This window comes from Phyllobates terribilis, unplaced genomic scaffold (genome assembly GCF_046119375.1).
Source record: "Phyllobates terribilis strain yellow unplaced genomic scaffold, ASM4611937v1 Scaffold_60__1_contigs__length_8166268, whole genome shotgun sequence".
In the NCBI taxonomy this organism is placed as follows: Eukaryota; Metazoa; Chordata; class Amphibia; order Anura; family Dendrobatidae; genus Phyllobates; species Phyllobates terribilis.
In genome coordinates, this window is record NW_027362820.1 from 2,014,249 (window position 1) to 2,037,129 (window position 22,881).

The 22,881-nt window shown below is 46.4% G+C and overlaps 1 protein-coding gene across 3 annotated transcripts; it reads left to right on the forward strand.

The window, feature by feature from the left end:
- The first annotated feature begins 2,213 nt into the window (after positions 1–2,213).
- LOC141192355 (uncharacterized) lies at positions 2,214–12,202 on the forward strand. 3 transcript variants are annotated; one of them, XR_012265873.1, is made up of 3 exons: positions 2,214–2,348; positions 2,423–2,728; positions 9,498–9,627. XR_012265873.1 is itself a non-coding variant. In XM_073661873.1 (2 exons), the coding sequence occupies exons 1-2, from the start codon at positions 2,973–2,975 to the stop codon at positions 10,601–10,603; spliced, it is 1,155 nt and encodes a 384-aa protein (XP_073517974.1). In that variant the 5' UTR covers positions 2,932–2,972; the 3' UTR covers positions 10,604–12,202. The 3 variants fall into 3 exon arrangements, 1 of the variants encoding a protein (XP_073517974.1); XR_012265872.1 differs by having other exon boundaries at positions 9,495–9,610; XM_073661873.1 differs by lacking the exons at positions 2,214–2,348; positions 2,423–2,728 and adding an exon at positions 2,932–3,021 and having other exon boundaries at positions 9,498–12,202.
- The last annotated feature ends 10,679 nt before the right edge of the window (positions 12,203–22,881 follow it).

Here is a 22,881-nt window from a genome sequence, read left to right on the forward strand (position 1 = left end):
CTCGCTCCATCCACCAACGTCACGTTGCAGCACAGACTGTCCAGGAGTTGGCGGATGCTTTAGTCCAGGTCTGGGAGGAGATCCCACAGGAGACCATCCGCAACCTCATCAGGAGCATGCCCAGGCATTGTAGGGAGGTCATCCAGGCACGTGGAGGCCACACACAATACTGAGCCTCATTTTGACTTGTTTTAAGGACATTACATCAACCTTGGATCAGCCTGTAGTGTGTTTTTCCACTTTAATTTTGGGGGTGACTCCAAATCCAGGCCTCCATTGGTTAATAAATTTGATTTCCATTAATGATTTATGTGTGATTTTGTTGTCAGCACATTCAACTTTGTACAGAGCAAAGTATTCAATGAGAATATTTCATTCATTCAGATCTAGGATGTGTTATTTGAGTGTTCCCTTTATTTTTTTGAGCAGTGTATATAGGTTTTATTACTAGATGTAAAGAAGAAAACTAAATACTGTAAAATAATAAATCTCCTCATATGTTTCCCCTTATTATCTCCAGTAATTGTATTATTACTGTTATGCATACGCCCGGACTGACTGGGGTGTGCTTGATTAGTGATCCCACTGTACCATGAACCGAGGAGTGCCTGGAGGGGCGTAACTAAGTATCAACCCGATCCGACCAAGGTCGCATGGCAGCTCAGTCGACTCCGTGCACCAGGGAGGAACCGAGCAGAAGGTCCAGGTGCTACGGAGTCCAGTACAGAGTGGGATACAGGAACAGAGCCGCAGATGCGGTAGACAAGCAGAGTAAAGCGAAACCACCGGAGCGGAGGACAAGGCAGAGCAGAGCGAAACCGCCGGAGCGGTGGACCAGGCAGAGCAGAAAGACACCACTAGTGCGGTGAGCAAGCAGACAGAGCGAAACTGCAGGTGCGGTGGACAAGGTAGAGCAGAGCGAAACCGCAGGTGCGGTGGACAAGGTAGAGCAGAGCGGAACCGCCGGAGCGGTGGACAAGGCAGAGTAGAGAGAAACCGCTGGTGCGGTGAGCAAGCAGACAGAGCGAAACCGCAGGTGCGCTGGACAAAGTAGAGCGGAGCGAAACCGCCGGAGCGGTGGACAAGTGGAGCAGAGAAGAACCACCGGAGCGGTGGACAAGGGGGAGCAGAGCGAAACCGCAGGAGCGGTGGACAAGCAGAGCAGGACAGGGCTGAAGGTGCAGGCAGAGAGGACTGGGCTCTGTTCACATGGAACAGACAGGAAAATACAGGAAGACGGTTAGAACACAGGAGGTAGATATGGAGGAAGGGAAAAGGGACAAGCAGAACCAGATACACACAAGGTACTTACAACGAAGTAGCGAGTGGACTCTAAAGTCACAAACAGAAGTAGAGAGACAACGAGTTGGAGCTAGGTGCAGGTTCAGACCCTGCAGAAAAAGGGAAGGTACGGATATAGAAATAAACAGACAACAGGCTAGGAGATAGTTCAGACAGGAACTGACACTGGAACGAAGTCACAGGTAACAGGCCTGGGAATACAGCCCCCAGGATGGCGGAAACAGACAAGATGAGAACAGGACCTGGCAACTCAGAGGCGAAGGAGCACACTGATTGTTAGTGTTGCTCAGGCACCACCTTCAGGGTGGAGGGGGTTTAAATATCCAGTGACTCACAGCAATAGGCTGGGGATGCATTAGGAGCGCGCCCACAGCAGCTATAAGAATCAGGAAGCAACCGGGCCGCCGCCCTAAGCAGTCAGACAAGGGACAAGCACACAGCATGAACTGGAGCAAGGTTTGCAGGCTGGACTGATGGGTAAGATTGCGGTCTTGCATAGTGGGAGGTGGTGCACTATGCAAGCACACCGCCAGGGATGTTACAATTACACAGGATTTTTATGATGTTACATCGGCTCATCTTCTTCTCATTCAGGTCTCTACAATATCAGATCAGTGAAGATCTTCTATATAAGAGAATTTTCCTGATTTACCCATCAAGGATGGATATGGACAGAGACAAGATGGTGGAGAGGATGTTACACCTCACCCTAGAGATCCTCTTCCGGCTTACTGGAGAGGTGAGAGATTCTGATGACGTCACATTACATCATTCTTATCTATGGGAATAACAGATGGACAGAACTGGAGAGGTGAGGACTCTGGAAATGTCTAGAGTGAGATGTATTAATGTGTCTCTCCATAACCAGGATTACACAGTAGTGAAGAAGACCTCTAGTGAGCGGTCAGGCCCCTGTGTCTGAGGGATGGGGAAGACCCCTGAGCCCAATCACAGGGCCTCCACCTCACCCCCTGATACATGAGGACATCAGTGACCAGAAGATCCTAGAACTCACCTACAAGATGATTGAGCTGCTGACTGGAGAGGTGACACTGCTGGGACATTATACAGTAACGCTATGAAGGGATCGGGGGGATGATGGTATCATTGTATGTGTCAGGTTCTTATAAGGTGTCAGGATGGCGCTGTCTATTTCTCCATGGAGGAGTGGGAGTATTTAGAAGGACACAAAGATCTGTACAAGGACGTCATGATGGAGGTTCCCCAGCCCCTCACATCACCAGGTAATAGACAGGACTAAATACACACGGCCTATAATTATCTGTATGTAAAGAACGAATTCAGTCCATGAATTTTCTTTCCTCCACTTCTATCCAGTAAGAGGACAACACCAGAGAGATGTCCCCGTCCTCTTCTTCGACAGGACTGTAAACAAGAAGATCCCAATGTTCCTCAGGATCATCAGGTAGATGGAGAGAAGGTGTCATGAGATTTCCCCTATGATGTGTAGACGGCTGTGAAGGTCTTGTGCTCAGTCTTGTTTTATCCACCAGTATTACATGTTTTATATGTTTTATACTTGTGTAATGAGAACGGTGTAGATGGCAGGATTAGAGCTGATCATAGATGGGACTTCTCCATCTGTCTGTGACTTTTACGATATTTGTTTCAGGGTGAAGATCTGACCCATATTAATACTACAGAGACATATGTGTGTTGAGTGGTGTAAAGAGGAGATTCCTACATATGGCTGCCCAGGTGAGTAGTGACCACTAAATACAGAGAAGTCACAGATTCTTCTCAGTCACCGGCTGTGGTTGCTTTATCAGTAGTGTAGTCCGGCCGTATCACAATCGTGTGATCTCCATTTTGCCTCTAGATCACAACATTCTCCTCCACCCAAAACTGTTGAAATGACTTTGGGTATTGAAAACCCTTTTCTATAGAACTTACAGCCAGGAAGATCCACCTCCCCCTGGGATCTCAAATTTGGACTCATCAGACCAAAGCACAGATTTCCACTGGTCTAATGTCCATTCCTTGTGTTCTTTAGCCCAAACAAGTCTCTTCTGCTTGTTGCCTGTCCTTAGCAGTGGTTTCCTAGCAGCTATTTTACCATGAAGGCCTGCTGCACAAAGTCTCCTCTTAACAGTTGTTGAAGAGATGTGTCGGCTGCTAGAACTCTGTGTGGCATTGACCTGGTCTCTAATCTGAGCTGCTGTTAACCTGCGATTTCCAAGGCTGGTGACTCGGATAAACTTATCCTCAGAAGCAGAGGTGACTCTTGGTCTTCCTTTCCTGGGGCGGTCCTCATGTGAGCCAGTCTCTTTGTAGCGCTTGATGGTTTTTGCAACTGCACTTGGGGACACTTTCAAAGTTTTCCAAATTTTTCAGACTGACTGACCTTTGTTTTTTAAAGTAATGATGGCCACTTGTTTTTCTTTACTTAGCTGCTTTTTTCTTGCCATAATACAAATTCTAACAGTCTATTCAGTAGGACTATCAGCTGTGTATCCACCAGACTTCTGCACAACACATCTGATGGTCCCAACCACATTTATAAGGCAAGAAATTTCACTTATTAAACCTGACAGAGCACACCTGTGAAGTGAAAACCATTTCCGGTGACTATCTCTTGAAGCTCATCAAGAGAATGCCAAGAGTGTGCAAAGCAGTCATCAAAGCAAAAGGTGGCTACTTTGAAGAACCTAGAATATAAGACAAATTTTCAGTTGTTTCACACTTTTTTGTTAAGTATATAATTCCACATGTGTTAATTCATAGTTTTGATGCCTTCAGTGTGAATGTACAATTTTCATAGTCATGAAAATATAGAAAAATGTTTAAATTTAGAGAAGGTGTGTCCAAACTTTTGGTCTGTACTGTATACCCGTGCCTTCGGAGATGAGTATATGGTGCGTATATATTCATAGAAGTGGCCTACAAAAGACATTCCTCTCAACGCTATATACATCCAATCCCATCTTACATTGTCAAAAGCTTTTTCAGCATCTATTGCAGGTAAAGCTGGTGTTTCTCTCGTCCTTGGGTTAAGATTTATCTTGTCAAGTGTCAATAGTACTTTTCTAATGTTTATCGTGGCCGGTCTACCCTTGATGAAACCTGACTGTGCGTGTGATATTAGCTTTGGCATGATGGTGGCCAATCTATCTGCCATTATCTTGGAGAGTATTTTGTCAACATTTCTGAGAGAAATCGGTCTTTATGAGCTCGGGCCCATTGGGTCTTTTCCTGGTTTATGTAATAATTTGATATAGGCCATGACGCTTGAATTAATCATTCCTTTTCCCTCCAGTATGTCATTAAATAGATTTGTTAAAAGAGGGGCTATGTCTTCTATTAGCGTTTTGTAGAATTCACTTGTGTATTCATCTGAGCCTGGTGCTTTGTGGTTGTGGAGTTTTTTGATGGTGGTTATTTTCTCTTCTAGTGTGATTTTGGCGTTTAGGTGTTGTTTAAACTCATCTGTCAGTTTTGGTAGTTTAACCCTTTCTAGTAAAGTGCTATTTCCAAACTTTTCAGTAGAGGTGTTGCTATACAGATCTCTGTAAAAGGATCCTAGTCTTTCTGTTATTTTCCTGGGATGTTACCCTTCGAGTCCTTCAAACATTGGGGGCCTTGTACTGTTAACTTATTTCTCACCAGATTCGCCATCATTTTCCCTGATTTATTTCCATATTTGGATAAGTTAATTTCGAGATCCCGCTGGTATAATTGTTCCCTTTTTTCCACCCACACGATCTTTGTTCCTTCAACCACTTTTCCCTGTTATGTTTATTCATACTGGTTTGAAATTTGGTGTAGGCATCTCTAAGTTTCTCAGAGGCCTCCTCAAATTTTTTTTGAGTGTTTCTTTTTTTGCCACAGACATATGACATTATTCTGCCTCTTGTTACTGCTTTTACCATTTCCCATAGTCATTTATTATTTTCCCTATTCTCTTCGTTATCTATTAGAAAATCTGACCACTAATCCTTTACCACTAAGCCTTCATCATCTTTCAATAAGGAGGAGTATCTCCATAAAAAATCTGAACCTTTTGGCGTGTATCAGCTATATCTAACAGTATCAATGCATGATCAGATATTACTATGTTTTGCATCTGGGTGTCCTCTACCCTTCTTAGTATGTTTGCCGATATGAGAAAATAATCTATTCTGTATAGCGATCCACACGCATGCGAATAGTGAGTGGACTCCCTATTCTGAGGGTGTAGTAGTCTCCATGCATCACCTAACCCCGTAGACAAACAAAATGGGTAAAACTCTATCCTGTCTTTTGGCGGTTTTGGTCGCCTTTTGATAGTTCTTCCTGTCCTCCTCAACATTGACCACCTAACTTAGAGCACCTCCCACTATTCTATTTGTGCCCAGGTCTGCTATTACCTTTTTCTCCAGTTGATGGAAGAAGATTTTATTATTTGTATTTGGTGCATAGACATTGTATAAGCTATACGTTTCTCCCCTACAGGTAATGACAGAATATGAAGTCTACCGTCTTCTCCCACATAAGTTTCACTCATCTGCCCATTTATATTTTTATTCATTAATGTGAGCACCCCTGCTTTCTTATCAACCGATGATGCCCCGAAAACTTTACCCACCCACATTTTTTTCATACTCCGGAAATCTTTTTTTTCTAAATGGGTTTCTTGGAGTAGAGCTACATCTGGCTTCAGGCGTTTCAGGTGACAAAGAATCATCATACGCTCTTGCGGAGAGCGTATCCTTTTAACATTCCTTGAAATTATTCTCATAATTTTTTCCAACATTTTTTTGGGTTACCTTTTCCCCCAACTGTCTGGTTTTTCTCCCCCATTTTTTCCCTTTTCTCCCCCTTTCCCTGCTTTCAGCTGCAACTGTTCAAGTGAGATAACGTGTGTAGATGAACCGCTCCAGGATTGTATTTTATTATAGATCCCTACAAACAAAACTTGGCTTTTTTAAACTCTAAACATGAACCAAACTTGATGACCATGTTAATAAATGACCCTAAGCTTATATACAGTATTTTAAGCTTCTTTGACTTCACTTCTTCCTGGTCAAATCTCCCTCACCACGGCACCTCCTGTATCATTTTATTTATTTATCTATCACCCCCTTTTTTTTGCCACATTTTCCTTTCAGATTGTTCCTATAGCCCCTCTTTTCAAATTATACCCTTATTATTGTCTCCCCTCCTCCCCCAGACTCGTCCAACATATTACATGAAAATACAAAACATTCAGTACCCTCCTACCAGTTAGCCCTTAACGGATATTACTGGGGAGTGACCAAGATCTGGATGAGGCAAGGTGGTGAGACACTTGGAGGGTATATGTGAGGAATATCACAGAGTCTTATATAATCAACGTCCTGAGTAGACTCCCATATCTTTCCCCAAGAGTGCTTTTACTCACTGTCCCAACAGTTCATTCTTTTCATGGGGTTTTTGATCTCCTGTCTTGCCTTTGCTTTCTCGGTGAATTTGATGAGGAGGGGGGTGATCACCCAATGTCTTCTTCAGGTGTTCCTTGCGACTCTCTAGGATCTGTTCTTCGTGCATAGGGGCTGTCCTGTTGTTGTAGATTCAAGATGTTATCCATGAACTCTTCCGCTGCTTTCAGATCTGTGAAGGGTCTGGAGGATCCATCCCACAGTCTTATATGAAGAATTGCTGGATATCTTAATTGAAAACGTATATTTTTGCTAAATAAGACTGGGAAGATTAAAGCAAAGGATCTGTGTTGTCTGGTTACTTCAGCTGAAAAGTCTTCAAATAGTGGAAGTTTTACCCCTCGGACCAACAGGGGCTGTCTGAGGCGGCGATATTTCTGTAGAATGTCATTTTTATCAGAAAAATCAAGATACTTTACTATTACTTGTCTTGGTCTTTTATTGTCCCCTTTCTCCATATTTCCTGGTGGACCAATGCGGTGCACCCTTTCAGATTTGCGTCCTGTTATGATGTCCGGTGCTTTGGGTATGTCTATTTCACAGAGTTTTTCAGCTCTTCATAGGGGAATGTCTCTGGCAGTCCCACTATTCCGAGATTACTCCTTCTGGATCTGTTCTTCAGGTTGTCTATTCAGTCTCTCAATACAACATTTTCTCTTGTAAGTCTAGCCAGACTCTCTTGATCAGTGTGCGCATCGTCCTCTATTGCAGATATCCTTGTTTCTATTCTGTTTATTTACTCAGTGGCCTCATGTAGCTGTTCCTGCATTGCCTGCAGTGCCTGTGCCACTGATTCTTTCAAGGTATGTAATATCTCAGGTAATAGTTTATCGGCCACCTCCGAGGCCAGTCTCTTATAGTCCAATCCCAGTACCTGGGTGTCTCTGTTAGCATCGGTGCCAGTGTTCATGTGCGTCTCCAGCCTGCTTTCCTCTGCAGTGGCGCGAGCGTCTGCATGTACCAGCACCATGACACCTCCCTGAAAGCACGGGCTGTCTTGTTTTTGGCATTGCTGCGCAGTAGATATCATTCCATGTAGGTGGGACGCGTGCCCCACCGTTCAGTCTTCCTGACTTGCCTGGTTATGGAGCCTATCGCCGCTATTTGTAGCCGGTATTTTAGTAAGGTCTGTAGAGGTGCCGGGAGCTCAGGAGTCATCCTCCCTACATGACCAGCGCTGGAACCAGAAGTCCTCAATTTTGCATTTCTTTTGGAAATCAAGATCCTAGAGTCTGGAGGAAGAGTGGACAGGCCACTATCCAAGCTGCTTGAGGTCTAGTGTGAAGTCAGTGATGGTTGGGGAGCCATCTCTTCTGCTGGTGTAGGTCCAATGTGTTTTATCAAGACCAAAGTCAGCGCAGCCGTCTACCAGGAAATTTCAGAGCACTTCATGCTTCCCTCTGCCGACAAGCTTTTTGGAGATGGAAATTTCATTCTCCAGCAGGACTTGGCACCTGTCCACACTGCCAAAAGTACCAATACCTGGTTTAAAAACAACAGTATCACGGTGCTTGATTGGCCAGCAAACTCGCCTGACCTTAACCCCATAAAGAATCAATGGGGTATTGTCAAGAGGAAGACGAGAGACACCAAACCCAACAATGCTGACGAGCTGAAGGCTGTTATCAAAGCCACCTGGCCTTCCATAACACCTCAGCAGTGCCACAGGCTGATTGCCTCCATGCCACGCCACATTGATGCAGTAATTGATGCAAAAGGAGCCCCAACCAAGTATTGAGTGCATTTACTGAACATACATTTCATTAGGTCAACATTTCGGATTTTAAAATCATTTTTCAAGCTGTTGTTATAAAGTATTTTAATTTACTGAGATAATGACTTTTGTGTTTTCATTGACTGTAAGCCATAGTCATCAACATTAACAGAAATAAACACTTGAAATAGATCACTCTGTGTGTAATGACTCTATATACTATGAGTTTCACTTTTTGTATTGAAGAACTGAAATAAATTAACTTTTTGATGATATTCTAATTTAGTGAGATGCACCTGTATAAAACCAAGAGGCTTGGTTTTTATGACAGAAAATGTGTTGGTATTAATACAAACCGTATTGGAATCCCGAGGCTTTTCATTTCCGGAGCCCAGCCCGCCTAAACGTGTCAGCTTCCATTTTTACCATTATACCTCTGGAAGAACCTTTCCTCCAGCCACGGGGCAGCAGCAGCGGCTTTTTATGTTCTTATAGGTGTTGTGCCTACACACAACAGCCTTAGGTTAGTGCTACCATCGATTATACCTATTCCTAACCAGGCGGAATTGCCCTATTTTGTATGCGCTTCTGTCCCTCTCCAGAGCTTTTCAGTCTATAGCAAAAGTGACTAATTTGATTCCACAGCCACTTTCTGGAAATTATCAAGAAGTGCATGTTGGAGAGTGAAAATTGCAAATGTGTCATTTTATTACCCAACACATAGTGCCCAGATTGTGCTCCAGGAGACACACACCGTAAATTAAGTGGGTTCTTCGCACAATAGTAATTCCAAATACATGAATGCTAAGTATGGTTTGGTCACACTGCAAGGCTCAGAAGCGAGGGGGAGATTTGACTTTGGGAGAGCGGATATTGCTGGATGGGTTTATGGAAGCCATGTTGCTTTTCAAGAGCCTTTATTAGACTATGAACTATCATTGTCTTGGTGAATAATGTAATTTTTTAAAGAACATGCATTTTAAGGAGTGTTTGTAGAAATGTTCAAAAATATAAATTTTAAAGATATTTTATTTAAAATTAATAATTGTTTTTTTTCTTAGCAGATGATTATACCAGAAGATCAGAGGGACAGCTGACAACTTCAATTTTTAAATCAGATGATCTCGAGATCCCACAGGATACAACTGAAGTGAATGCCATTACTACAGATATAACATCATCCCTTCACAGCAAAGATCTATCATCTGATCCTTTGAAACAGATCCTGTCTTCTGATTCATTATCAATTACTAAGGAAAATCAAAGTCACAAAATAAGCATTAAAAAACAAACTGCTTCTAAAGCAAAGAAGCCATTTTCACTTTCAGAACCTAGAAAAAGTTTTCCCCTCGAAAAATCTTTCCTTAAACATCAAAAAATTCACACAGCAGAGAATAGATTTTCTTGTTCCAAGTGTGGGAAATGTTTTAACCAGATATCAGATCTTGTTTCTCACCAGAGAATTCACACAGGAGAGAAGCCTTTTTCATGTTTAGAATGTGGGAAATGTTTTAACCGGAAATCAAATTTTATGAAACATCAGAATACTCACACAGGGGAGAAGCCATTTTCCTGTTCAGATTGTGGGAAATGTTTTAATCAGAAATTAGATTTTGTTACTCACCAGAGAACTCACACAGGGGAGAAGCCTTTTTCATGTTCAGAATGCGGGAAATGTTTTAACCGGAAAGCGCATCTTAATAACCACCAGAGAATTCACACAGGGGAGAAGCCTTTTTCATGTTCAGAATGTGGGAAATGTTTTACAGAGAAATCAAGTCTTATGAAACATCAGAATACTCACACAGGGGAGAAGCCATTTTCCTGTTCAGACTGTGGGAAGTGTTTTAATCAGAAATCAAATCTTGTTACTCACCTGAGAATTCACACAGGGGAGAAGCCTTTTTCATGTTTAGAATGTGGGAAATGTTTTAACCGGAAAGCATATCTTGTTATCCACCAGAGAACTCACACAGGGAAGAAGCCTTTTTCCTGTTCAGAATGTGGGAAATGTTTTAACCAGAAATCAAATGTTGTTATACACCTAAGAACCCACACAGGGAAGAAGCCCTTTTCCTGTTCAGAATGTGGGAAATGTTTTACAGAGAAATCAAGTCTTATCAAACATCAGGGAACTCACACAGAGAAGAAGCCCCTTTTTCCAGCTTAGAATGTGGAAAATGTTTGACCAGAAATCCGATTTGGTTAAACACCAGAGAACCCACATAGCTGAGAAGACTTTTCCATGTTCAAAATGTGGGAAATGTTTTGTGAATAAATAATCTCTTCTTGGTCACCAGAGAACTCATACTGGGGAGAAATCTTTTTCATGTTCAGAATGTTGGAAATGTTTTAATCGAAAATTGTATCTTCATAAAGGGGTTGTTCACTACTAGGACAACTCCTTCTCATTCCTCATGTTTGGCCTTGTTAAAATAAAAACACTCATACGCACCTCCCGTTCTGGCACTGTTCCATTGGTGTCACAACTTGCTTTCCCGGGGCTCACATAAAGTTGTTACATCACACAAGCTCTATGCCCAATCAACGCCGCCTTCACTGTCCTCGCCTTTGGATGTATTGAACATCAACAGGAGGGACATAGCCTGGACATAGCACCAAGAGAATGCACACACTGAAAGCACTCTCGTCAGACCGTGTTCCTGGGGGAATTATAAGCAATTTACAGCCTCCAACATGACTTTCGATATGGGAAAGAGAGAAGAGATCAGAGGTTAGTCTGAGGTCCTCCACCTCTGTCAGCATGCCTGGTATGCCGTGTTTCTTATGGAAGGTCTTATCTTCCTGCTCCGGAGCTATTACTGCCTCACCTCAGCATGGAAAAAAAGCAGTCTAAACCCTCATGATGCCAGACAGCTCCAGCCTGTAAGTCCTGCAGCAATTTCTCTCTTAATGTCGGCCTCACAAGAAAACAGCTCCACAAATCTCCCTGTACGCTCACCAAAGCCCCCATACTGTGCAGTGCTTGCTTCACAGGGACATTTACCTCCCAGCCACAGGTTATTGTAATGCACATGCCCGAGCTGAGCGGCGTGTGCGTGTGATAGTAGTGATTCCACTGGACCGTGCCGGAGAGTGAATGCCTGGAGGGGCGTAACTAGGTATTCGCCCGATCCGACCAGGGTCGCACGACGGCATACGACGCCAGTGCACCAAGGAGGAGCCGAGCAGAGGGACCAGGTGCTACTCCAGGACAGACCCCGGACATGGCTGTTGACCACACACAGGGGAATACAGGAACAGACTGGTAGGCTGGCACACAGACTGGTGGGTATAGGCAGGCACGACTGGTATGCAGGCAGGCGGGTATGCAGGCAGGGGGGTACAGGCAAGAGTGCAGACAGGGAGGCACTAGCAGGTAGGAACACTGGCGGGATAGGACCCAGTACACACTGGGACTCAGGAACAGAACCACAGATGTGGCGGACAAACAGCAGAGAGGCCGCCCAGAGAGGTGAGCGAGAACAGGGCAGGACAAGGCCGCCTGGAGCGGTGAGCAAGAGTAGAGCAGGACAAGGCCGCCAGGAGCGGTGAACAAAGGGTCAGAGCTGAGCGAGACTGCCGGAGCAGTGAGCAAAAGGATAAGAGCGGAGCGAGACTGCCGGAGCAGCGAGCAAAGGAGTCAGAGCAGGCTAGAACCGCCGGAGCGGTGAGCAAAGGAGTCAGAGCAGGCTAGAACCGCCGGAGCGGTGAGCAAAGGAGTCAGAGCAGGCTAGAACCGCCGGAGCGGTGAGCAAAGGAGTCAGAGCAGGCTAGAACCGCCGGAGCGGTGAGCAAAGGAGTAGGAGCAGGCTAGAACCGCCGGAGCGGTGAGCAAAGGAGTAGGAGCAGGCTAGAACCGCCGGAGCGGTGAGCAAAGGAGTAGGAGCAGGCTAGAACCGCCGGAGCGGTGAGCAAAGGAGTCAGAGCAGGCTAGAACCGCCGGAGCGGTGAGCAAAGGAGTAGGAGCAGGCTAGAACCGCCGGAGCGGTGAGCAAAGGAGTAGGAGCAGGCTAGAACCGCTGGAGCGGTGAGCAAAGGAGTAGGAGCAGGCTAGAACCTCCGGAGCGGTGAGCAAGGCAGAGCAGGGGGGACAGGGCTCTGTTCACACGGAACAGACAGGAAGAGAAAGGCAGAGCCAGATACCCACAGGGTACTTGCAGTGAAGTAGCGAGTGGACCACAAACTCACAAACAGGAGTACAGAGACAACAAGCAGGAGTTAGGTACGACTTCAGACTCTGCAGAAAAAGGAAGGGAACGGACATAGAGGCAAAACAGGTAAAGGATAGGAGAGAGTTCAGACTGGAACTGAGTGTACGGAGGAGACCGACACTGCAGCGGGATACAGGAGCGGGTCTGAGAATACGGCCCCCAGAGAGGCGGGACGAACAGGCAAGGAGCGTGTTCAGACAGGACAGACAAGATACAGGAGCGGGTCTAGGAAAACGGCCCCTAGAAGGCGGAGGAACAGGCTAGGAGCGAGTTCAGACAGGCCTGGAAATACAGCCTCCAGGAAAGGCAGCAGGCAAGAGTACACAGACAGGACTCCGTTCAGACACGGGAACTGATACCGCAAGGCAGGAGACATAGACAGGACTCAGTTCAGACACGGGAACTGATACCGCAAGGCAGGAGACATAGACAGGACTCAGTTCAGACACAGGAACTGATACCGCAAAGCAGGAGACATAGACAGGACTCAGTTCAGACACGGGAACTGATACCGCAAGGCAGGAGACAAAGAACGGGACCTGGCACCTTCAGAGTGCATGCACACACTGAAAGAAACACTATGCTCAGGCAGGGATAGATGGGAGCAGCTGAGCTATATACCAGGTGACAGACAGCAATAGGCTGAGGACGCACAAGGGGTGTGACCCACAGCAGGTACAAAAAGCAGGAAGTGATCGGGCGCCGCCCTTAAGCAGCAGAAACAGACACAAACAGACAACATGGAGGGAAGCCAGAGAGACATTCTGGACTGGAGATCAAGTGCGCGCTCTTGCACAGTGGGAGATGGACCACCATGCAAGGACGCCGCCAGGTATGTTACAGTACCCCCCCCTTACGCCCCCTCTTCTTCAGGCCTGCCAGAATCTTCCGCAGGGAATTCGAGGACCAGTCGTTCACTTCAAGGAGATCACTTCCACTGTCCACAGGAAAAACTGATCTCATCTGGTTAGCTAGGATGCTACCTCCTATCCAGCCATCCTCAGCAACAGACGAAACGGGTGGAGTACCAGGTACAGCACACAAGGAAGTCTCTCTCCACATATTTTCAGGTGGCACCCCAGAGGGTACAGGAGACAACTGGAAGTCCTTCACCGGGTTGGAGGGGGACAGAGACTTGGGGGTAATCTCTGCTTCGAGGTACATCTTGTCAAGCTCACAGGAAGAAATAGACGGGTTATCAGGTACAAAATGAGGAAAAGTTACTGTCTCTTTGTTATCTGGTGGTACCCCGGAGAATTCAGGAAACAACTGGAGGTCCTCCGCCGGGTCAGAAGAGTGCAGAGGCTCAGAGAAAACATCTGCTTCAGAGTACACTAGGTCGGACTCACTGGAGGAAGCAGGTGAGGTATCGGGTACCGAGTATAGGAAAGTCTCTGTCCATTCACCACCAGGTGGCACCCCATAGGGTTCTGGAGACAACTGGAGGTCCTCCGCCTGGTCAGAGGAGTGTAGAGACTCATGGGTAACCTCTGCTTCAGAGTACACTAGGTCGAACTCACCGAACGAAGCAAGCGAGGTATCAGATCCAGGATATAGGAAAGTCTCTGTCCATTCACCACCAGGTGGCACCCCGAAGGGTTCTGGAGACAACTGGAAGTCCTCCGCCTGGTCAGAGGGGTGTAGAGACTCATGGGTAACCTCTGCTTCAGAGTACACAAGGTCGGACTCACTGGACGAAGCAAGCGAGGTATCAGATCCAGGGTATAGGAGAGTCTCTGTCCTTTCGCTACCAGGTAGCACCCCGAAGGGTTCTGGAGACAACTGGAGGTCCTCCGCCTGGTCAGAGGGGTGTAGAGACTTGGGAGTAACCTCTGCTTCGGAGTACACTAGGTTGGACTCACTGGACGAAGCGAGCGAGGTATCAGGTACAGAGTATAGGAGAGTCTCTGTCCTTTCGCTACCAGGTAGCACCCCGAAGGGTTCTGGAGACAACTGGAGATCCTCCGCCTGGTCGGAGGGGTGTAGAGACTCGGGGGTAACTACCACTTTGGGGTACCCATTGTCAGGCTCACAGGACGAAGCGGACAAAGTATCGAGTACCGATTGTAGATAAGTCTCTCTCCATTTGTCATCGAGTGGTATCCCGGAGGATTCAGGAGGCAACAGGGGGTCCTCCGCCAGGTAGTAGAGGTGCATAGACTCTGAGGTAGCCACAGCTTTGGAGCATCCTTGGACATGCACACTGGTTAAAGTGGGTGAAGCATCTGATGCCGGGTGCAGGAAGTTCTCCCGTGTGGAGTCTGAATGGGCAGAAGTCTCTTCGGGCAGGAGAACCGGTGCACTACCCACGCACATTACCCGTTGGGGCTTCTCCGGGATACAGGGAGATGAAGCTTCAGTAGGGACTTCAAGGTTGGGGTCAGGAGGTCTCAGGGAGGACAGACCCTGGCGTGACGGCTTGCCTCTACGTCTAGCACGTCTGGACTGCCTCTTGAGGTTGGGAGAAGTATTCCGGAAAGCGTAGTCACCCTGTGAGGATTCTGGGTGGGCAGTAGTCTCATTGGGCTGGAGGACTATTGCGCTGCCCACACACATTACCCATCGGGGCTGCTCCGAGATATTGGGAGGTGAAGCTTCAGCAGGAGCCTCCGGGTTAGGATCATCGAAGACCATTAGAAAGGCCACCAGGAAGGCCATTAGGTCCAGGAGGATCGGATCCTGTGTTTCATATAGGGGGTTGATCCATTCCAAGGCATCACCCGCTAGGTTAGACATAATGAATGCCACCTTAACCCGATCGGTGGGAAAACATAGAGGGTAGAACTTGAAGTGTAGCATGCATTGCTCCACAAATGCACGACTTTGTTTTGGATCCCCATAGTAACGTGGCGGATCCGCAGGAACGAGAGCAGATAGATCCATCTGGACGGGTGCGTAATTCGCCTGGAACTCAGCTGAGAAAAAAAAAAATTATCTTTAATGCATGTATTTGCTGGAAAACTTCTCAGAGAGCGAAGGCCGTGGGGCTCAACGGGAACCATGGCCTGAGCATGCTGTAATGCACACGCCCGAGCTGAGCGGCGTGTGCGTGTGATAGTAGTGATTCCACTGGACCGTGCCGGAGAGTGAATGCCTGGAGGGGCGTAACTAGGTATTCGCCCGATCCGACCAGGGTCGCACGACGGCATACGACGCCAGTGCACCAAGGAGGAACCAAGCAGAGGGACCAGGTGCTACTCCAGGACAGACCCCGGACACGGCTGTTGACCCACACAGGGGAATACAGGAACAGACTGGTAGGCTGGCACACAGTCTGGTGGGTATAGGCAGGCACGACTGGTATGCAGGCAGGCGGGTATGCAGGCAGGGGGGTACAGGCAAGAGTGCAGACAGGGAGGCACTAGCAGGTAGGAACACTGGCGGGATAGGACCCAGTACACACTGGGACTCAGGAACAGAACCACAGATGTGGCGGACAAACACAGCAGAGAGGCCGCCCAGAGAGGTGAGCGAGAACAGGGCAGGACAAGGCCGCCTGGAGCGGTGAGCAAGAGTAGAGCAGGACAAGGCCGCCAGGAGCGGTGAACAAAGGGTCAGAGCTGAGCGAGACTGCCGGAGCAGTGAGCAAAAGGATAAGAGCGGAGCGAGACTGCCGGAGCAGCGAGCAAAGGAGTCAGAGCAGGCTAGAACCGCCGGAGCGGTGAGCAAAGGAGTCAGAGCAGGCTAGAACCGCCGGAGCGGTGAGCAAAGGAGTCAGAGCAGGCTAGAACCGCCGGAGCGGTGAGCAAAGGAGTCAGAGCAGGCTAGAACCGCCGGAGCGGTGAGCAAAGGAGTCAGAGCAGGCTAGAACCGCCGGAGCGGTGAGCAAAGGAGTAGGAGCAGGCTAGAACCGCCGGAGCGGTGAGCAAAGGAGTAGGAGCAGGCTAGAACCGCCAGAGCGGTGAGCAAAGGAGTAGGAGCAGGCTAGAACCGCCGGAGCGGTGAGCAAGGCAGAGCAGGGGGGACAGGGCTCTGTTCACACGGAACAGACAGGAAGAGAAAGGCAGAGCTAGATACCCACAGGGTACTTGCAGTGAAGTAGCGAGTGGACCACAAACTCACAAACGGGAGTACAGAGACAACAAGCAGGAGTTAGGTACAACTTCAGACTCTGCAGAAAAAGGAAGGGAACGGACATAGAGGCAAAACAGGTAAAGGATAGGAGAGAGTTCAGACTGGAACTGAGTGTACGGAGGAGACCGACACTGCAGCGGGATACAGGAGCGGGTCTGGGAATACGGCCCCCAGAGAGGCGGGACGAACAGGCAAGGAGCGTGTTCAGACAGGACAGACAAGATACAGGAGCGGGTCTAGGAAAACGGCCCCTAGAAGGCGGAGGAACAGGCTAGGAGCGAGTTCAGACAGGTCTGGAAATACAGCCTCCAGGAAAGGCAGCAGGCAAGAGTACACAGACAGGACTCAGTTCAGACACGGGAACTGATACCGCAAGGCAGGAGACATAGACAGGACTCAGTTCAGACACGGGAACTGATACCGCAAGGCAGGAGACATAGACAGGACTCAGTTCAGACACAGGAACTGATACCGCAAAGCAGGAGACATAGACAGGACTCAGTTCAGACACGGGAACTGATACAGCAAGGCAGGAGACAAAGAACGGGACCTGGCACCTTCAGAGTGCATGCACACACTGAAAGAAACACTATGCTCAGGCAGGGATAGATGGGAGCAGCTGAGCTATATACCAGGTGACAGACAGCAATAGGCTGAGGGCGCACAAGGGGCGTGACCCACAGCAGGTACAAAAAGCAGGAAGTGATCGGGCGCCGCCCTTAAGCAGCAGAAACAGACACAAACAGACAGCATGGAGGGAAGCCAGAGAGACATTCTGGACTGGAGATCAAGTGCGCGCTCTTGCACAGTGGGAGATGGACCACCATGCAAGGACGCCGCCAGGTATGTTACAGTTATTCTGATGTGGGGAACAACATAACTTATTTGTATATCAGATTACGTCTATCCCTACTAAAGAAGATATGGAGCAATATATTCAGAGGCTGGAGACCACATACAATACTGAAATACGTCCCCTCACTTCTATCCTGTCACAGCTTACTGACAAGGTACAGAGATTAGAGGATAATGTCGTCCAAGTTAGAGGCCATCATAATGCTCAGAAACTAACACTGGATCTTCACAGCCAGTAAATAAACCATGTGTTTAATATGGTTGATGATCAAGAAAATCACAATAATATCTGGATAAGAGGTATACCTGAAAGCATCAATGCACAAGTGATTATGCCAACACTGCGATCATTATTCAATAATATCCTTGGTGATCCTATTGATAAGGAGGTGGAGATTTATAAGGCGCACCGTACAATAGGCAATCATGGCCCAGATCCTGAGCGTCCAAGGAACATCTCTCGCATACATTTTTTCAATGTAAAAGAGGCCATTGTGAGGAAAGCAGAGGAGTTGGGTCCTGGTGATTTCAATGGAAAACGCATATAATTGCTCACATATCTATCCTGAATGACACTTACTAAAAGAAGGGTATTGAAACCACTACTTGATGCCCTCTAGGAAAATGGCCTGATGTACTCCTGGGGCTACCCATTCTAGCTTTAAATTTTCAAAGATCCAAGCAACATGAGACCTATTTGTGATGCCCTGGACATTCCATATATCTGACTGGCCACCTGCTCCACCATTGCCACAGAGAGTTCCAGCACTTCGCAGAAGGCGTTCAGTGGATCAGGAACTTGATGGTGATGCAGCCAGATGGGAAAGGAACCAGCCAATCATATGAGCTCCTGAAATGAATCTAGTCTTCCTTGATGAGAGAGAGTTTTCAGATGATTACTTATTTCTTTAAGCATATAATTAGATACAGTTGTGCACAAAAGTTTACATACCCCGGCAGAATTTTTCCTTTCTTGGCCTTGTTTCAGAGAATATGAATGATAACAAAAAAACTTTTTCTCCACTCATGGTTATTAGTTGGGTGAAGCCATTTATTGTCAAACTACTGTGTTTTCTCTTTTTTAAATCTTAATGACAACCAAAAACATCCAAATGACCCTGATCAAAAGTTCACATACCCCAGTTCTTAATACCGTGTATTGCCCCCTTTAACATCAATGACAGCGTGAAGTCTTTTGTGGTAGTTGTGGATGAGGTTTTTTATTTCCTCAGATGGTAAAGATGCCCATTCTTCTTGGCAAAAAGCCTGCAGTTCCTGTAAATTCTTGGGCTGTCTAGCATGAACTGTGCGCTTGAGATCTCCCCAGAGCCCCTCAATGATATTGAGGTCAGGAGACTGAGATGGCCACTCCAGAACCTTCACTTTGTTCTGCTGTAGCCAATGACAGGTCGACTTGGCCTTGTGTTTTGGATGGTTGTCATGTTGAAACGTCCAAGTACGTCCCATGTGCAGCTTCCGGGCTGATGAGTGAAAATTTATCTTCAGTATTTGCTGATAACCTGCTGCATTCATCTTTCCTTCAACTTTTACCGAGTTTCCTGTGCCTTTGTAGTTCACACATCCCCAAAACATCAGCGATCCACCTCTGTGCTTTACAGTAGGAAAGGTGTTCCTTTCATCATAGGCCTTCTTGACCTCTCTCCAAATGTAACGTTTATGATTGTGGCCAAAAAGTTAAATTTTGGTCTCATCACTCCAAATTACCTTGTTCCAGAAGTTTTGAGGCTTGTCTCTGTGCTGTTTGGCGTATTGTAGGTGAGATACTTTGTTGCATTTGCGCAGTAATGGCTTTCTTCTGACGACTCATCCATGCAGCCAATTTTTCTTCACGTGCCTCCTTATTGTGCATCTTGAAACAGCCACACCGCTAGTTTTCAGAGAGTCCTGAATTTCAGATGATGTTATTTGTGGGTTTTTCTTTGCATCCCGAACAATTTTCCTTGCCGTTGTGGCTGAAATCTTTGTTCGTCTACCTTTGCTGTGTTATACAGTTCAACTACCTTTTTCCATAGATCCGTTGAAAATTATTTTGCTTTCCCCATGACTCACAATCCAGAAATGTCAGTGCACACACACTGATTACCAGCAAACAGGTCACAGGTGAGGATGTTAATTCTGCTGGGGTATGTAAACTTTTGAGCAGAACTGTACCATTGCTACAGCAGTGGATACAAAAGGTCTAATATCCCTTATTTATAGGCAGTTACTGGCCCTATAGTTGGATAAATATCCTTTGATAGTTAAGACAAAATGGGAGGAGGATGTGGGTCCCTTATCTGAGGAGCAATAGGGGAAAATACTGAAATGACACCGAAACTTTCATTGTCGGAGTCACAAAGATTGTCCCGAATTCTTCTTATTCATAGGGTATATAGATCCCCAAGTATTTTATTTAAAATTGAAATACAAACGGATGACACATGTCTTAGATGTGATCAAAATGACGCCCACCTGATACATATGATGTGGGAATGTGTAAATATTGGCGACTACTGGAAGGGGGTGATCGCTCTTGTACTATCTGTATTTGGGATACAACTTCAGTTGGAACCTAATAGGGGAAAAGTAAACGCCCCCTTAGTTGAAGGGAAAATTGGCGTAAAGTTTACAAGTAAATATCTCTTCAATGGAGATGAGAAATGAAAGAAACCATGTTTTATTCATATCTTCAGCCACTTGAATGTAAAGTAACTAGTTCCTCTTTAAAGGGAATCATTTAATAATATGAACCTGGCCAAAACCACATATATAGACATGCAGGTCCTTGAAATCTAAATCCAATGACACCTTTATATCTTTTATCTGCTGCTGCATACCCAAGAAATCAGTTTTGTAACTGGACTTGAAATATGATAACTAATGGGTGACTGGTCTGGTGGGCGTTGTTTTCCTTAGACTAATTGTTCCACAGTCCCACTAATCATGTTATCATGCCCTGTGGGTTTAAGTGACATTATTTGCAAGAGCGGTGCCACCAACAACTCTTTGTAAATTTCAGCATCTCTGATAGTGCACAATAAGCCAGGTGTGCACCTTGGCTTCATCGGAACACTGAGCATGCTGGGTATGCAGCACGGACGCAGGACACAGCCAGCTGCGGAATTTACAGAGAACCATCTGTGAAGGCTGGCTGTGTCCTGTCATCATTGCCTGCAGTTAATACACTGTGCCCTGATAAAGTTGGGGTGCATACGCCTGATTGACTGCGCAATGTCAAAGAGCCAGTGGTAACAACGTTCTTGTAAATAATGTGACTCATGCTCAAAGGGGGAATAACGTGATTAGTGGGACAATTAGTCTGGGGAAAACAAAGCCCCCACAACTAGTCCCCCACTACTTATCAAATTGCAAGCCCTGTTATAAAACTGATTTTATGCATAGGCAGCAATTAATAAGCCCAAAAAAAGCCTTGTAAGAAGGGTATAAAGGGATCAATAAATACGTGGTTACAGATTGGAGATCCTGACCGGTTCCCTTTAAAATTTAGTGGAAATGAATAGACATGAATATTAGTGATGGGCGAGCACTAAAATGCTCGGGTCGAGCACATTGGAACACTCGGGTTCTCGACCCGAGCAACGAGCCCAATGTAAGTCTATGGGAAACTTGATCATTTTTTAGGCGGCTCCCCCCAGCGATCTGCAGAGGGCCTAAAAATTGGCCAAATCGATGGGAACAGTGCTCAAATGGCATGGGAACAGCATGGGGAAGACCCCTGGAAGCATTTCTGACTCCCAGGTCACTGCTGTCAACAATGTTGTCAGAGGTATTACGCCACTTTTACGGACTCACAATAAAACATACAAAAACAAAATGGATTTTCCTGGGAAATATGTTAAGGAACATCCTTTCCAGGGTAATGACTTGTATATAAGGCAAAATAAATAACCATAAACAAAAATACTCCTCCACACCATAGGCTATGTTCACACTTAGCGTTTTTGATGCGGTTTTGCACTTTTGTATTGCTTTCAACCTTGATATATGCATTCACCAGTAAATGTAATTTTAACATTTTACAACATTATCTGGCCATGTGGTGTGTGAGTCATGATCAGACACATCCTTTTTCATTTATGAAGGAGGGACTCTGAAAGTCACAAAGCCTATTTTTATAGGGCCATCAGGCGGCCTTTACTATTCTTAAAGGGCCAGCAGCCGGCTATGCTTTGCTGTTCCCATTACTAAAGAGTGGGTCTCCTATACTGTTATTGTTTATGCAGTGAGTGGCAGGGCTGCCCCAAATTTGGATGCACCCCAATACCCCTTTGAAAATTTGGATGCACCCCAATACCCCTTTGAGACGACTTAGAGGAGAGCCTCCTGAAAACAATGTTCCCATTATTAGGAAGTGTGTCTCCCATACTGTTTACCTATGCAGTGAATGCAAGGGTTGTCAAAAATTTGGAGGCACTCCAATGCCTCTTGGAAGAGACGTGGAGGTCAGAGGGCCTCCTGAAAACAATGTTCCCATTATTAGGAAGTGGGTCTCCCATTGTGTTTGCCTATGCAGTGAATGCAAGGGCTGACAAAAATTGGGAGGCACGCCAATGCCTCTTGGAAGAGATGCGGAGGAGGGCCTCATAAAAAAATGCTCCCATTAGAATGGAGTGGATCTCCTATACTTGTAATGCCCATGTACTAAGTGTATGAGTGTATGGGCTGACAAACATTTACCCCTGGGGGGTATACATGAACATACTGTATAAAAAAATTTTTTTTACGGGCATCATAAACACCCTTTAAAAGAATTGGGTGGGTGTTGCATCACAGACCATGGTCACCCTGGTGATATGTGGTGAAGGATGAGGAGAAGGAGGAGGACAAGAGCAAATAGCCAAAATCAGGAATCTTATACCCATGTGTGGGTGTGAAAAGGTGCATGGGAATACACCTCCCAAAAAAAGACACTGGATTTGAGTTTATGTTACCCTGCTATCGTTCAGTGGTGTTGAGAGGTCTGGCCCAATCCAGCCCTTGTTCATTTTTATAAGAGTCAGCCTGTCAGCATTTTCAGTTGACAGGCGGATGCGCTTATCAGTTATAATTCCACCAGGGGCACTAAAAACCCGCCCTGATAAAACGCTAACGGCAGGCAGGCCAGGACCTCCAAGGCATAGAGAGCCAGTTCATTCCACGTGTCCAGCTTGGATACCCAATAATTATAAGGCACAGAGGAATCACGGAGGACGTTGGTACAGTCGGCAAGGTACTTCCTCAGCATCTTCCCAAACTTTGCACTCCTTCTGAGAGTAACCAGCGCTTCAGGGCCTGTGCGATGGGA

What these genes read in the sequence shown, in the direction of transcription:
- LOC141192355 (XM_073661873.1), top strand. Translation starts at nt 2,973, where the DNA reads ATGTGTGTTGAGTGGTGTAAAGAGGAGATTCCTACATATGGCTGCCCA. An exon ending in TCCTACATATGGCTGCCCAG is followed by an intron (nt 3,022 to 9,497) that starts GTGAGTAGTGAC and finishes TTTTCTTAGCAG; the next exon opens with ATGATTATACCAGAAGATCA.